Source organism: Epinephelus fuscoguttatus, linkage group LG19 (genome assembly GCF_011397635.1).
Source record: "Epinephelus fuscoguttatus linkage group LG19, E.fuscoguttatus.final_Chr_v1".
Lineage (NCBI taxonomy): Eukaryota > Metazoa > Chordata > Actinopteri > Perciformes > Serranidae > Epinephelus > Epinephelus fuscoguttatus.
In genome coordinates this window covers 11,483,848-11,499,520 of record NC_064770.1, presented here as the reverse complement: position 1 = coordinate 11,499,520, position 15,673 = coordinate 11,483,848, and the positions used below count along the sequence as shown (strand labels likewise).

The following is a 15,673-nucleotide window of genomic DNA, read 5'->3' as shown; positions in this document are numbered from 1 at the left end:
TTGAAGCCTAAAAATCTCACTGTCCCTATGCTGTGTACACTACACTGTAACATGCAGCAATAAAGCACCTTTAATTGAACACTGACGACCCTAATGCGTCAAATCTGCAAGAAGGGCTTTTATTTTGAAATATTTTCTCTAAGCAGTACTTTTAGCAAAGCCATACTTCTTCTTCCTCCAGATAAAGTGCTGAATACTGTCAGATGCCTTAAATATTTTTTGCTGTATCTTCACAAAATATCAAAATTAAAATGCCTGCAGTATAGCTATAACAGTTTTCTTCATCTGTCATGTACAAACTGAGATTAAATTAAAAAAATAAAATAACACGTGCCCCCATATTTCATCCTGGCAACCCTGGGCAAACCTGTGGCATGATAAAAGACAAGGAAATAACCAAGACAGCATAGGTTTAATCTGCCAATTTGATTTAATTAATAATAATAAAAAAACATTTATATTAATACTGCAGGGTACAAATATAATTGACAGATTGTGTAATCTGCCAGTAAAGTGACTTGACATGTTTATAAATGTGTTTAATTTAAAAATTTGATTTAAAAAAACTGCTTAAAAAGTTTGAGGACATACAGCAGAGAATGACAAAATACATGTGATAAAACATGTATTTGTACAAGTCAGTTTAAGTATTGCAGTAACAAAATGGCTGTACAGATAATATATATACAACACACAAAGTAACTACTAAGATTTTTATGATAATATTTGGGAAACATTTAAAATAACTTGCAGTTTTACAGGAGCATTGCAGTAGAAATCACTATGAATGATGAAAAAGAAACTCAGTGTCAAGAAGGTTAATAATTCACACAGACATAATCAACAACATACAGACAACACATAAACATTTTTATCTCAAAATATAAAAAGGAGTGTGAAGGGAGATTGTGCATAAGAGATCCTGGGTTTATTAAATAAGATGAAAGATAAGATTTTTGCTTTAAACACATTTCTGGGTGGTGATACTAAAGGGAAACGACTACGTGTTTCAGTGAAGAATCTAATGTTGACACTTTTTAAGATGAAGCCTGGTCCAGAGCTTTATGAGCCAGCCTCAGGTTTTCTCTCAGCTCGTCCGTCTCCCTCTCTGTTTTAGCCCTTGTGATGCTCAGCTCCGTGACCATGTCTTTGTACTTCTTTGTGGCGCTTCTCTTGTCCTGTAACGTGACAGTTATCAGGTTCATTTCCTGTCTTCAAGTCACAGTTATCATTTATTATTCCAGCTGCTGTATGTGTGTGACTCTCACCCTTTGTGCTGACTGCAGGTCGTCCCTCAGGGATGTGATCTCCTGCTTCAGACACTGAACCTCAGACTCCTTCACTCGCAGGGTAATCTGAAATAAAAACATCTTATAATCAGCTTGGTGGAGGAGTGACACGCAGCAGGGGGCCGCGGGCTGGAACTGAACCTAGGGCTGCTGCTGCTGCTGCTGCAAGGACACAGCTTTTGTACATGGGGCACTTGCTCTACCAGGTAAGCTAGAGGGTGCCCCTGTATTAATTTTTATTGCAGTTGCAATCAAAATTACTGACAGAAAGAGCCATGTCTTTTTGGAGTGGTTCAGTAAACACAAATCATCATGATGGAAGCTAAAGACATCCAGCTGCATGCCATTTCTTTTCACTAAATGATCAAATTCTTTTTGTCACCTTTTCAGAGAAGGTGAACAACGTTGCTCTAATAAACTTTAAATATTGCATGTTCTTTTTAAATGTATATTTAATCCTCCAGAAGATTATTATCACTGGTGAAAGAAGTGTTCGAATCTTTTTCACACATATATTTAAATTGTTATTCTAACCTGTAATAATTGATCTTTTTTGTAAATTTTCAGTGCAGCAGAAACAAGTAATCTTCACTTTTTAAGTTTATATAGCTGAACTTGTTTTGGAGCAACATTATCATTCATTTGAAGTCATGTTGTGCAAGTCCAACATTCACTCTGTTTTAGCTCTGTTATTGGTCTCCACCGACTCCTGATGGAAATATCTGTCATTTTAGCTGCTAAATCCTCGACTATGTTCACCAGCTGGTCTCTAACTGTGTCTGCTGTTTGCTGCTGAGCGGGTAGTGTACAGTGGGTTTTTACAGCTTTTTCTCTGAAAATGACGTTACTACAGAGCTGAGAGTCGAGCAGAACGGTAATTTTGTGGGCTGGAAAGATAAACACTGAGCTGAAACTCAATACAAAGCTCAGGGGAAGAATTAGCAGAAGACTTACCTCCATTTCGTACACATCCATACCCTGACTGAGTGGCAGCGCGTCCTGCTTCGCCAGAGAACACAGTCTGGTGATCTCTGCAGCGAGGTGACCGCTCAACTCCTGGTGGACAACATCAGAAACAAGACAACAATGAGGCTTCTTGCTCAATGACACTGTGTGTTTGAAAATATAAATTTCCCCAGGATTGTTCACAAAAACCTACTCTTTCAGAGTAATTTGGAAAGTACTGTAATAATGTCTAAACATTTTACATATAAGGGGTTTAAATTAAGACACTGAGCGCAGTTTTACATCCTGGATCAATGTGGTTAACCATTGTGTAGAACATTTAAAGGATGTGTTAAAGAGTGTGTATAAGAGGTCTCACCTGGTTTCTAGTCCTCAGGTCTTGGTTTTCCTGCTGGCACTGACACAAGGCCTTCCTCTCAGCATCCAGAGCCTGAACAAGGTGTCCGTTCTCCAGGCACTTCAGAGAAAACTGCTGCGACAAAACCTCGAGCTCCCGCTGGTACGAGGCCAGCTCCTCACTTCACAAAGACACAGATACTCAACATAAATATCAACATCATATGAAACTACACCTGACCAGCAAAACAAAGTAATATGTATATTTTTCCTGCATATGGCAGCTCAGTCATCAGTTACAAGCTCCACCAAGACATCTCTTAATACAAAGTTTGTTTGCATAAAGGGTCTTACATGCAAGACATACCTGTGTTGTCTGTATATGTCCTCCAGGTGTGTGTTTCCTGTGCTGTTCTCTGACTGACATCTCTTCTGCACCTCCCTCTCCAGCTCCAGCCGGTGGGCGTTCTTGATAGCTTCGATTGCTAAGAGAAGAACAGCTAACTCACTGACCCAACAGTAACTGTACATGTCCTGTTTTCAGAACTAGCCCAGCTAGTGACTGCTGTGAATAGGGCAGCTGACAACAAGGGAAAGACCATGTGACCACTTGGAAAGACAGCTGACAGGAGGGAAAAGACCCCAAACGTGCTGGCATGGGCTAGCAACCCATGGTAGCAGTGGTGAGGCCTAGCAGCCTTACTACAACCAAAATTAGCTACAGCCAACATAGGGAAAATACCCCAAGAGTCAGCGAGAGCAGGGGTGGAAGATGACTCACAGGTGGATTACACGGTAACAGACATTGGAACGGACATGACTATGACTTGGATCTGTGACTCAGTGAAGGATAGGGGCACGGACCTATCCACCAGGGCTAGAATTAGCAGCACTCAGGGTAAGGCGAGCGCATCTGTAGAGGATAAAAGCAGCACAGTTGAGAACAAGATGCTTCAGGTTTGTCCTTGCGGCTGGCAGAAAGTAACATCAGTGAAAGGCCTCAGAACTCTTCAGGGAAAGAAGAAGTGTGTGACAAAGAAAGGGCAGAGTAGCCGCATTGATCAGTACTTCCTAAGAAGTCAGTCAAGTCAGTCGGATGAAGTCCAGCGGCAGGTAGAAAACCACAGTTTGCAGGATATTAGTAACGCTGCCACTGAGGAGGAGGGGGTAGTAAGAGAGGATGCAGGTGACACTGAGGCCAGTATGCCAGTCAGAGACAGAACCATGGAGCAAAAGGTTAGAGTTAGATGGCCTAGGGCAAATGACAGTAAAGAATGGGAGATAGTTAATAGAGATTTGTCAGTAATCTTGAGTAGGCTTAGAGGAAATGCAATAGAAAGGTTAGAAAAGATGGGAGATATAATGTACTCATATGGTGTAGAGAGGTTTGGGTTGCATGAGAGAAAGAGGGGTGAGAGGGTACAGTCAGGTAAGTCTAGGCGGCAAAGAGAAATAGAGAAGTTAGTCAATGAAAGGAGACAGTTAAGAAAGCAGTGGAAAAAGGCTACAGAAGAAGAAAGGGAGGGAATTAATGTGTTGCAAGAGGAGTTGAGAAGCAGGCTAGCAGTTCTTAGAAGGGCAGAGCATCTCAGGAAAAAGAGGAGGAAGAAGGAATATGCTAGGACAGGTTTTTTCAGGGACCCTTTTAAGTTAAAGGATTGTTCAGCCAGGAAAAGGGAGGGCAGCTTAAAGCAGAAAGGCTAGAGGTTGAAGAATATTTGAGAAATACATATTCAGATTTAGAAAAGAATAGGATAGTAGGTTTCCCACCCGATATCCCTCCATTAGGAGGGACAGAGCATGAGATGGATGTCAGGCCACCGAGGTGGAAGGAAGTTCAGGAGGTGGTCGGGCGTGCAAAGGCTTCTTCGGCCCCAGGACCTAATGGAGTCCCCTACCGGGTTTATAAAAGTGCACCTGATATCCTTAAATTTTTGTGGAAACAGCTAAGAATAGTTTGGGAAAAACAAATTATACCAAGAGCATGGCGTAGGGCAGGGGGTGTCCTCATTCCTAAGGAGAAGGAGTCTGTGGACCTTAGCCAGTTCCGGATGATTTCTCTCTTGAATGTAGAGGGGAAGATTTTCTTTAGTGTAGTTGCACAGAGATTAGCTAGCTACTTAGAAAGGAATAGCTTAATAGATACCATGGTGCAGAAGGCAGGAATACCAGGTTTTTCAGGGTGTTTAGAGCATACTAGCATGATCTGGCATCAGATTCAGGCAGCGGAGATTAACAAAAGGGACTTACATGTAATATTTTTAGATCTTGCAAATGCGTTTGGTTCAGTACCGCATAGCCTCATTTGGAGTGCGTTTGACTACTTCAGAGTGCCACAGGTAGTTGTCAACTTAGTGAAAGCATACTTTCAGGATATTAGGTTGTGTCTAAGTACGGCAGGCTTCACAACAGGTTGGCAGAGGCTAGAAATAGGCATCATGGCAGGGTGTACAATTTCTCCATTAGCATTTACTATGGCAATGGAAGTAATCATCAGGGCTTCTAAGTGGGTGGTAGGTGGAGAGAGATGACAGAACAGGTTGCATCTTCCACCAGTTAGGGCTTACATGGATGACATGACACTGGTGACCACAACAATGCCATGTACAAAGAGGCTACTAGAGAAGGTAAATAAGAACCTCAAGTGGGCCAGCATGAAGATCAAGCCTAGTAAATCTAGAAGCATCTCGATATGTAGAGGGAAGTTAAGTGATAGGAAGTTTGTCATAGATGATGAGGAAATCCCAACAATTAGGGAAAAGTCAGTGAAGAGCTTAGGTAGGTGGTACAATGTGGAGTTGAATGATGAGGAACAGGTGGTGAAATTTAGAAAAGATGTGGCTGAAGGATTGGATAGAATAGATAAATCAGAACTTCCAGGAAAGTTGAAGTTGTGGTGTTTGCAATTTGGGCTATATCCTAGGTTAATGTGGCCATTGTCAATTTACGAAATTCCAATATCCGTTGTGGAGAGAATTGAAAGGTTGGTTAGCTCCTATATTAGGAAGTGGTTGGGTGCTCCTAGGTGCCTAAGTAGTGTTGCATTGTATGGAAAAGGGATACTTCAGCTGCCAGTATCTAGTTTAACAGAGGAATTTAAATGTACCAAGGTCAGGACAGAGCTCTTGTTATCTGGGAGTAAGGATGTGGTAGTTAGGAGTGTGGTTCCAAATCTAACCAAGGGGAGGAAGTGGAACCCAAGATCGGCAGTTCAGGAGGCAGAGGCAGCTCTTAGACATGCAGAGATTGTAGGTAATGTTCAGTTTGGCCGGGGAGGCCTTGGGCTTGGCTCAGGTAAACCGGTATGGAATAAAGCAGGTCTCAAAGATAAAAGAAAGCTGGTTGTGGAACAGATACGAAGACAGGAGGAGATAGTAAGGGGTGCAAAGGTAGTGGCCCAGGCTAAACAGGGACAGTGGTTGAATTGGGAAAGTGTAGAGAAGAGGAAGCTTAGTTGGAGGGACCTGTGGAGTATGGAGGAGAATCGTATTAGATTCCTGGTAGGGGCTACATACGATGTGTTACCAACCCCCCAGAACCTAAAACTGTGGGTAAATGAGGACCCATCATGCCCAATGTGTTCAGGTACAGCAACCTTAAAGCATATTTTGTCAGGCTGTAAAGTTAGCTTGTCACAAGGCCGATATAAATGGCGACATAACCAGGTGTTGAAATGTTTAGCTGCAGGAATCGAAGGGAAATGAAGACAGGTGAATTCAGAAGGTGTTAAGGATAGGAGTTTAGTAATTCAGTTTGTCCGTGAGGGAGAGAAATACAGAAGGGATACGTTAGTAAGGAGGCAAGGGTGTGGCTGACTAGAAGGTGCTTGTGATTGGGAAATGCAAGTAGATTTAGGGGGAAAGCTTGTTGTTCCCCAGGAAATAGTTTTTACCAGGCAGAGGCCTGACTTAGTGTTGTGGTCAGTGAGTCAACGGATAATTTATTTCATTGAGCTGACAGTTCATTGGGAAGACTCAGTGGAAGAAGCCTATGAAAGAAAAAAGCTTAGATACGCAGACTTAGGAGCAGAAGCTGAGCAGCGAGGATGGAAGACTAGGATTTGTCCAGTGGAAGTGGGGTGTAGGGGATTCATAGCAAGATCAGCTGTCTCACTGCTGGGGAAACTCGGAGTGCGGGGACAGAGTTTGAGGAAGACAGTGAGGGAAATGTCAGATGAAGCAGTCAGAGCAAGCCAGTTTATCTATAAGAGAAGAAATAATGTCATTTGGGGGCCAGCAGGGGAAACTACTAAGCAGGGTATATAACTCCTTGAGATCAGGTGGAGAGATCCACTTCCTCTCAGGAGGAAATCCAGGAAGAGGAAGGTTATTTAAGTGTGGGAGTGGCCTATTTGAATCCATTTTGTTTGAGACCATGCTGCAAGGTGAGTGTGTTTGTTGATCATGTTAGTTTATTTATCTCCTTTAACTTTAACTTATATTGTAGTTATGCTATGTAGTGTGTGAAATAGAGTATGGTGAATGTGCTAGGAAAGGTAGTATCAGCACTACTTCTACCTGGAGCTTGCATGTACAGAACCTGGGTTTGGTTGAAGGTGGCAGTGCTGTTTGGGCTGAGAAAGCCATGTGTAAGTAAGGTAAAGGAGGTTATTGGGTTGGTGCAGGGAGCAGTGAGACCTGGCATTAGGGGAGTGTCTCTGGGATGCCAGAGATCACTGTCTAGCCTCCCGGAGGTGTCGTGGGACCAACTAGACGAAACACCGGTGAAAGGAGGTTCCTACCTGATGACCCCAAAGACATGTTAGTTATCACTGCTCACTGGTCTGTACAGTTAAGCCTTGCCATAATAGCTCATCATAGGGCTTAGGTTATTCACTGAGTGCTGATCCTTTTTTAGAGCACAAACTTCTTGTGTGTGTATTTGAATTCATCCCCCAAAGCTTGTGGGAACTGTAGTTGCAAAACTTGGAGCATGACCATGCCCAAACAGAAATAGGACAAAGAACAAAATCTATTTCATAAACAATGGTTTTTGTACAGTGAGGACAGACCTAAAACACAATACTAGGTTAAAGCCACATAATTCCTCCTTAAGAACTAGAGGTTTTTATTTTCCTTGCTCAGAGATTTACACAATATAATATGTTGCAGAGAAGAGTGATGAGAGTCTCTCCTCACCAGTGGCCGTAGCAGCGCTCTCCTCCTCCAGCAGTCTGTCTCTGTCCAACACGAGGCGCTCCACTTCCTGTTGGTGTCGACGCTGCAGCTCCTCCACGACCTTCAGGTGAGACTCCTCCATGGAGGCTATGCCACGCTCACATGTGGCCTGAAGGAGATGATACACAAGTCACATTTATTTATAACTGTCAGGGTGTTAGAGTAAGTGCTTCTCTATCACATATCTTTATTATTTAAGGGCTATGTGGTGAGAGCCTTTAATCAAATTAAGTTAATAATGACAATAATATGACTGCTAGAATATTGTTTTTTATATCATGTGGACTGAAGTTTTTTTGGTTTCCTTTAATTAAAATCAGCCAGGTTTTTATCAGGACTGTGATATGGGTTAAAGGATAGTTTAAAGTTTAATATTTCATAACGTATAGTACTATTGTTGCCAGCCTAGCAAATCAATAAACAGGACTGCTTTACGGTAAAAATTTATTTTGATATGAACTCTGCAGGAATGTAATGAAATAACTTGAGTAATCAGACATATGATTGACTGGATTAACCAAACAAATACTGTGCATTTATGTCAGCTTATTTTAAAAGTTTCCTAACCCTTTTTCCTTACGGGATCCCTTATTTAAATCACTGAGTAAAATGATGAGCCCTGGCAAAGTGACATTTTATAGGTATTTCATATTATATTCAATGCATGACAGCTACAGGACAACTGATAAACTGTACAATTAACCCAAATAGTGAATGTAATAACTGCAGGAAGTTTGTGTAAAACGAGCAATGTGGAGGAGCAGATTATTTCCTGTGAATACTGCATCAGCATCAGAGATGAGTTTTTCTGTTATTTTTAGTAACTTTTAATACAATTCTACATCCATATTTTTTTTTTCATACTTAATATGCTAGAGGCATTTTTTGTGCTTCCTCTCCCTGACGCTTGGCCCTTGTTCTGCTAATTCTTTGGTTGCTTTAACTGCATATTTTTCTAATGCAGAATGAGGCTGTTTAGCAGAGAGAAGGCTCTCTAAATATAGCTCCTCACTGTGCCCTTACCCTGTGAATTTGTATTTTGAGTTTGTATCTTAAAGGAGCTATATGTAAGAAATCTAAAGCAAATAGTCGTAAAATCCTCCTAATATGTCACAGAGACTAAGGAATAATGTTCATATAACATACTGATGTCACAGACAACAATAGCACAGCCAGAATATTCGCATTTAAAAAAAAATTTTACAGTCCGCAAATCGTGTTTATATTTTGAATTTGTGTTTTGGCCTATTGCGCCACCCACCGCCGTCTACCAGTCACGCAGTCAGTAGAGTCTCAGAATCAGTTACAGTTACGACTGAGCTACAGCAGCAAGGCAAGCAGCATTAGCAGTGTCGCGGTACATAGCATTAGCAGCCGGCTCCTCCTCAGCTGTATCCCGGCAGCAGCGTTAGCAGTGTCCCGGTACATAGCATTAGCAACCGGCTCCTCCTCAGCTGTATCCCGGCAGCAGCGTTAGCAGTGTTCCGGTACATAGCATTAGCAGCCTGCTCCTCCTCAGCTGTATCCCGGCAGCAGCGTTAGCAGCAGAGAAGCTAGACTTGCTCGAACGGTCAGCTGGAAAACCGAAGATCAAGGACACGGCGACGTGGCCCTGCCACGGCAGCCGCCCGTGGGCAAACAAATCAGTCTCCAGCGTGCCGCTGTCCAGCAACCTCGAATCTGTAGGGGAGGGGGGGCAGACACGACTCGCGACAGTATTTTGAATTTGAGTGCAGTAACCGTTTTGGCCACATTCTTACATGCAGCGCCTTTAAATAATTATCCAAACTTTAAAAATAAAATTGTAATTAAGCTTTCTTCACAGAAATGAATGAAACGTTGAGATAGAAGCCTATTGAACCTTTTTCCTTCCTAAAATAAGTTGTCTTGTGTCCCTTAAAATCAAGAAGGCCACAATAGCCAGTTTATAATGTGGTCATTGCCCCTAAACCTTTATCTGTCATCTCTGGTGCACTACCTGATGTCAGCCTCTCTGTCTTGACACAGCCAGCCCTGGCCTTCATCACTTTACTTGCAAGATGGATTGAGGAAGTTCTACACAATAAAAACTTGAGAGGTCTCATGGTCTCAACAAAAACGATTCAGGAAATCTGCAACCATTTTATGGATTATCCCTGACCTGATGAACATTGCACCAGACATGAAAGAGGATTAAACAACACCCCTGCCTTTCTCCTGTTGTTGGTAAATTTTATGATTTACTAGTTTTTATTTATTTATCTTAGTTTTGTATTTATCTATTTTCATTTATTATCATTTTGTTATCATGATTATTACTTTGTTTTCTTCTGGCTTGTCTTCATGTACTTCATGTCTTATATTTCAGGCTGCCATTGGTTTCCATAACACTCAAACTGTATTTGCTTATTTTCCCTCTGATTTATTTTTGTCTGGCATGAAGATGGTCAAATGTGCAGACAACATTTACTATAAATAAATTCAATCTACAGGCAGCTTCTATCTTAAACACTGGCTGATGGAAACCTCTCCAGCTCTACCTACCTTCAGCTTTTCCATGTCCCTCTCCTGTTGCGTCTGAACAGAACTCATCTTCCCATCAAACTCTTCTTTCATCTCCTCCGCCATGACAGCCAGCTGCTCCTCCAGCTCCTCCACTCTTCTTCTCAGCTCTAAAACTAGCTCTGTGTCCAAGCCCAAAGGATCGGCTTCCTTTTGGGATGTATCGCTTTTCTCTGTGCTTTCATCTGCTCTCTCCTGGATTCCCAACTGGCCTTCAACACATGGAAGTGGGACATCCAGGCACTCAACCATCACTTCTTCTTCTCCGTTTTCATCTGTAATACTTTCATCTGCTACCTTTAACTCAATATCAGTGTCCTGTGGGTAAGTCTCTTCTGTCTGGCAACACCTGTCCATCTTATCGCCCGATGACGATGACTGTTGTGCTTCTAGGTTTGACAGTCGTTCTCTGAGCTCCCTGTTTTCTTCCATCAAGTCGACACACTTGCTGCAGATGAGAGATGAACTCTGCAATTTTTGTTTGGTTTCTTCAAGTTGCCTCCCATATTGTGACTGAAGTCTGCTTAAGTGACAGCAGTAAAATGCTTCAGTTGCTGCTGAGTGAATGAAACCAGACCAAGGATGCTGGTTGGAGAGTCTGTCAGCTGTAAACTTGAGTTTGTCAAGGCCTAAGGTGTCGACAGAGGAGGCCAGGTGGTTTAGAAAAGAAATTTTCTTCTGTGTGAAGTCTCTAAAATGTTCCATCTCACACAGCTGGTCGCTTAAGTCATATGTCCTGCTCTCATCTATCTTTTTGGTTTCTGACTCACTTGCAGTATTCCATATAATATCCAGATCTTTCAAACATCCCCTCCCTTCATCTGTCTCAGAGAGTAAACCATGCCCTAACAGCAGCATTTGTTTCTCTGCTATCATACGTTCCATCCCCTCACTAAGAAGCACTTGTACAGGTTTCTCCTCATCAAGCTGAGAGGGATTGGCATTTAGTTTGTTTAGCAGTAAACTCCAAAACTCTTCCTCCCAACTCAGCCGACTCACTACTGTAGGCTTCCCCTCTTCCTCCTTTCTCATATCAAAATCCAACTTGTCAATCACCTCCAGTAATCTCTCCAAAGCTTTCAACCTCATGACCATCCCGTCTATCACTTGCCGGATCCTTTCTTCACCAGAAACACATCTATTGCCAACTCCATCTTTCAACTTCTCCTTCTCCTCCAACTCTTGGTTCAGCCTCCTGATGTCAGCCTCCGCCTCTGCAGCTGTTTGAAGGTAAAGTTTCTCAGCTTCCTTCAGCTCTGCATTTTGCATCTGGAGCTCCCTGCAAGCCAGTTCTGATTCGTTGAGCTGTCTCTCCAGCTCTGTAAGCTTGGCCTCGGTGGCCTCAAAACATCGAAGCAGGTATCCCTTATTCTCCTGTCCTGTTTCTTCTGTTTCTGTTGCAGCACTCAGCTGCAGCAGTGCCTCCGTCTCCCTCAGATTCTCCTCCAGGGAGGTGATCAAGGTCTGGGCCTCCAGGAGCTGCTGGTCTCTGGAGCTCAGCTCCCTCTCCAGATCTTCAACCCTTGTTTGTTCCAGCTGTTCCACTTCAGGGAGGTGATGGGGTTCAGTGTACCTGCTGCTGAGCTCCACTTTCAGCCTCTCTATCTCACGGTCAGCCTCGGTCAGTTGGTTTAGCATCTCCTGGTTGCGCTGGTTGAGAGCCTCGTTCTGGCTGGTGAGCAGCTCCACCTCTTTGGAAAGCCTCCTCACCATCGCTTGGTCTGGAGGTATGTGTTGTTCTACACAGCAGCTCAGCAAGTCATCACCTGCGTCTGCAGACTTCTCCAGACTTAATGAACTATATTCACTATTATTTATTTGTATTTCTGAGCTAGGAACCTGCTCACAGTCATCTCTGTCCTGCTGATTCTGGTGGTTGATTGCTGCAACGTCTAAGTCTACAGTTTGTCCGTCACTCTGAGAAAATACGTCCTGGTTGTCTGATGCAGGTGATAATAATACAGGTGTCTCTGCTGTCTCAGGAAGCAAATCCACCAGTTCTTGTAAACTGCCCTCTGCGTCATGCAGCCAGATGCTGGGAGTCTGAGGTGGTAATGAAGGCGGTTCAAGGCTAAGCTGCTCCTGCATGTTGATAATGTTCTGCTGCTGTAAGAGCTCTCTGGTTTCTTTGCACACATTCGTCAGTGTCTGTGTGTTGCTGTTTAATGGCTTTTCCTTTGTGTCTGATGGGCAAAAATCTGCTTCAGGACTCAGAGAAGGGTCCCGCTTCAGAAACACAACAGAGAAAATGGAGGATTAGCAATCATACAAGTATCAAAGACTGACATAAACAAGTAGCCGAGGCCAAAAATGTGGCAGACCTGCTGTTGATAATATCCTGCTGTAATGAGCTGAGCCTCTAGCTCCAGTCTGTGATGCTCCGACTCTGCCAGCTGGGCCTTCAGATCCTCCACCTTCAACAACACACAGACAACCAGTTAACAGCCTCTCAAATCCATAACAATCAGTCTAATACATGGCTTTAAAAAAGATATCAAGTCCTTTATAATCATGTTCCTCTGTCCAGTTAGTAAACATGACCATCAAGCTGTGGTACAGCAGAGAAAGCAGATGCTACCTCGTTAGATATAATGTCATAAAAGAGGGTTTGTAACCCTACATTGGATTAATGAAAACTTGATAAGTCAGGGACCACTATAATATGTAGGATTTATCCTCTGGGGAACGTGATTATTTGTTAAAGACTAACTAAAATCTAATAATTCAAATAAAATATACATAATTATATTCATACTGAACTCAGACTAAAAGCTCTCACCCCCTTCCTGTAACTGTCCAGTAGCTTCTCCATCTCCACAGTGTCTCTGTCTTCAGTAAACAGCGGGACACTGCTCTCCAGTCTGAACATCGTCTTCTCCACCTGTTTCCAGCACTCTTCAATCTCCTCTTCCGCTTTCTGCTGTGATTTTGGACTCAGTGCTCGGACACTTCCATCTGCTGCTTTATTTCCAATCACCTCCCACCCCAGAGAGAAGCCCAGCATGCTCTCATACCTCCTCCTCCTCTCCTCCCTCCTCTTCCTCCTCTCTAGATCCCCTAACTCCAGTGAACATAGAGCTTTAGTGCTCTGGGGATCTGGAGTCGGCTTGTTCTGAGGCCTGAACTCGGCCCAGTCAAAGGTTTTGTAGCGTCCCTCCCGCCGTCTCTCCATCACACTCCTGTGTTTGGGATGAGGGTCTCGCTCTGTGGAGACGTCAGCGGGGGGAGAGTCCTGAGTCACATCTGGTCTGGGGAGGGACTCAGGTGGGCTGCAGGGAACGTGGTGGCCAGGTAAACTATACACAACAAATTGATATGTTTAGATGGAGGAGAGGAAAATATCACAATGTAGAGAAAAGAAACAATTAGTTGATGATTTCAGCTGCGTAACCATCAACCATTTTGACAACCAATTAATTGTTTAAAACGTGAGATTTTTTCTGCATTTCTCCTTTCTACATCACAATAAATTAAATATCTATGTTTTTTAAGATGTCTTAAGATGTTTAAGTATTTAAATTTGAGTATTTAAATTTGACTTTACCTGGCTACATCTGGGGCGTTAGCTGGACGAACGTTTTTCATCAGAGCCTGGATCCAGTTTTTGCGTATCCCTGAAGTCATGGCCGACAATGTGTAGACACCCTTTGGGGTCTTTAAAAAAAAAAAAAAAAAAAAATTATTTACTCAACTTCTTGTTATTGCACAAGATAAAGGTTTTGCCTAATTAGTGTCAGAGCAGTTTTCTTACATGAATCTGGAAGCCGTAGTTCCTCTGCACCTGATACTCAGACACATTGTAACACTTTGTTAAGTCGATTTCTCCTTCAAGATCTGAAGCCTGAGGGGAAGAGGAAAAAGACATTTGAACATCTTATATACTTCTTATTTGTATTCTATATACAACAACTAATATCAAAATACCTCCTCAGCCATTGAGTCCTTGTAGTACCTCAGACTATCAGCCGACAGCACAAACCAGTATTTCTTCCACTAGAGGGAAGCAAAAGACAAATAAAAGGTGCAGTGAGCAAGAGGATGTTAAACAAACAAAATGTACAGAAATCATTTCAATCAAGAACCTTAATTTTGAACTTTGATAAAAACATAAAAAAGGCTTACCTGTTCATTTTCATCCAATTTGACCATCCAGCCTTTTTTGAAGTTTAATAAATCTGGCTGTAAAGAAAACACACTTTTAACATGTTTGCTATTAACAGCAGTAATCAGACCTGTGTGTAGATTAAGTATTTGAAAGATTTTGTTGATTTGTATATTTCATAAAAAAGGGATTCAATGCGCCCGATGAAACTGAACTATGTTTGATTACAAAATGTGATCTAAGTGACCAGTGTGGTTTTAATGGAGTCTCTCTAGCTTTGCTTTGCTTTTTGCCCCAAATGTATGTTCGTAGGGCGGCACGGTGGTGTGGTGGTTAGCACTCTCGCCTCTCGGCAACCCTCTCTCGCAGCAAGAGGGTTGCCGGTTCGATCCCGGGGTGGGAGCCCTTCTGTGTGGAGTTTGCATGTTCTCCCCGTGTCAGCGTGGGTTCTCTCCGGGCACTCCGGCTTCCTCCCACAGTCCAAAGACATGCAGATTGGGGACTAGGTTAATTGATAACTCTAAATTGTCCGTATGTGTGAATGTGAGCGTGAATGGTTGTTTGTCTCTATGTGTCAGCCCTGCGATAGTCTGGCGACCTGTCCAGGGTGTACCCTGCCTCTCACCCGATGTAGCTGGGATAGGCTCCAGCCCCCCCCGCGACCCTCAAGAGGATGAAGCGGTTAGAATGAATGAATGTATGTTCGTAATGAGAAATGTATAGTGTTTTAAATTGTAGTGAGACTTTCCATCTTTGCAGGTACAGCACTGGTTCACATTTTTGTAAACAATATTTTACTTTCTACTACACTGCATTTATCTGACAGCTTTAGTTACTAGCTACTTTACAAATTATGATTTTTACATACACAACATGTGAAGAGAACATAAAATATGATGTTCTGATAGAAATTAAACTACCCAACAGTTTATACAAGTACAGATGCAACAATTAGTCTACTAAGCAGTTAACTGATTAAGTGATTAGTTGATTAACAGAAACCTAATTAGCAACTATTTTGATTGTTTTACGGTAAGTCATTTCTGATGTACAAAAATGCATGGTTCGACCTTCACAAATGTATAGATTTGCTGCCTTTCTTTTTAATAATTATAATAATTGTAATGCATTAGTAATAATACCGAGGTTTGGACTGTTGGCTGGACAAAACAACCATTGTGAAGGTGTCACTTTGGGTTCTGGTTCATTGTGACGGCATTTCTCACTATATTCAGAATTGTTTCAAACTAAACAATCGATTA

At 42.5% G+C, this 15,673-nt stretch overlaps 1 protein-coding gene across 1 annotated transcript in view; it reads right to left on the bottom strand.

Moving 5' to 3' along the window:
* Positions 1 to 524: 524 nt before the first annotated feature.
* The window catches only part of LOC125879171 (myosin phosphatase Rho-interacting protein-like), a 35,161-nt gene continuing 20,012 nt past the window's right edge, over positions 525 to 15,673 (bottom strand). The window contains exons 10-22 of the mRNA XM_049560830.1: positions 14,432 to 14,488; positions 14,234 to 14,302; positions 14,061 to 14,150; positions 13,854 to 13,963; positions 13,089 to 13,605; positions 12,631 to 12,723; positions 10,292 to 12,535; positions 7,730 to 7,877; positions 2,959 to 3,076; positions 2,614 to 2,773; positions 2,244 to 2,345; positions 1,269 to 1,355; positions 525 to 1,178 (exon numbers count right to left, since the gene is read on the bottom strand). Coding sequence (XP_049416787.1) covers positions 1,038 to 1,178; positions 1,269 to 1,355; positions 2,244 to 2,345; positions 2,614 to 2,773; positions 2,959 to 3,076; positions 7,730 to 7,877; positions 10,292 to 12,535; positions 12,631 to 12,723; positions 13,089 to 13,605; positions 13,854 to 13,963; positions 14,061 to 14,150; positions 14,234 to 14,302; positions 14,432 to 14,488 — 3,936 coding nt within the window. The 3' untranslated portion in view covers positions 525 to 1,037. The remainder of the gene's footprint in view (positions 1,179 to 1,268; positions 1,356 to 2,243; positions 2,346 to 2,613; positions 2,774 to 2,958; positions 3,077 to 7,729; positions 7,878 to 10,291; positions 12,536 to 12,630; positions 12,724 to 13,088; positions 13,606 to 13,853; positions 13,964 to 14,060; positions 14,151 to 14,233; positions 14,303 to 14,431; positions 14,489 to 15,673) is intronic.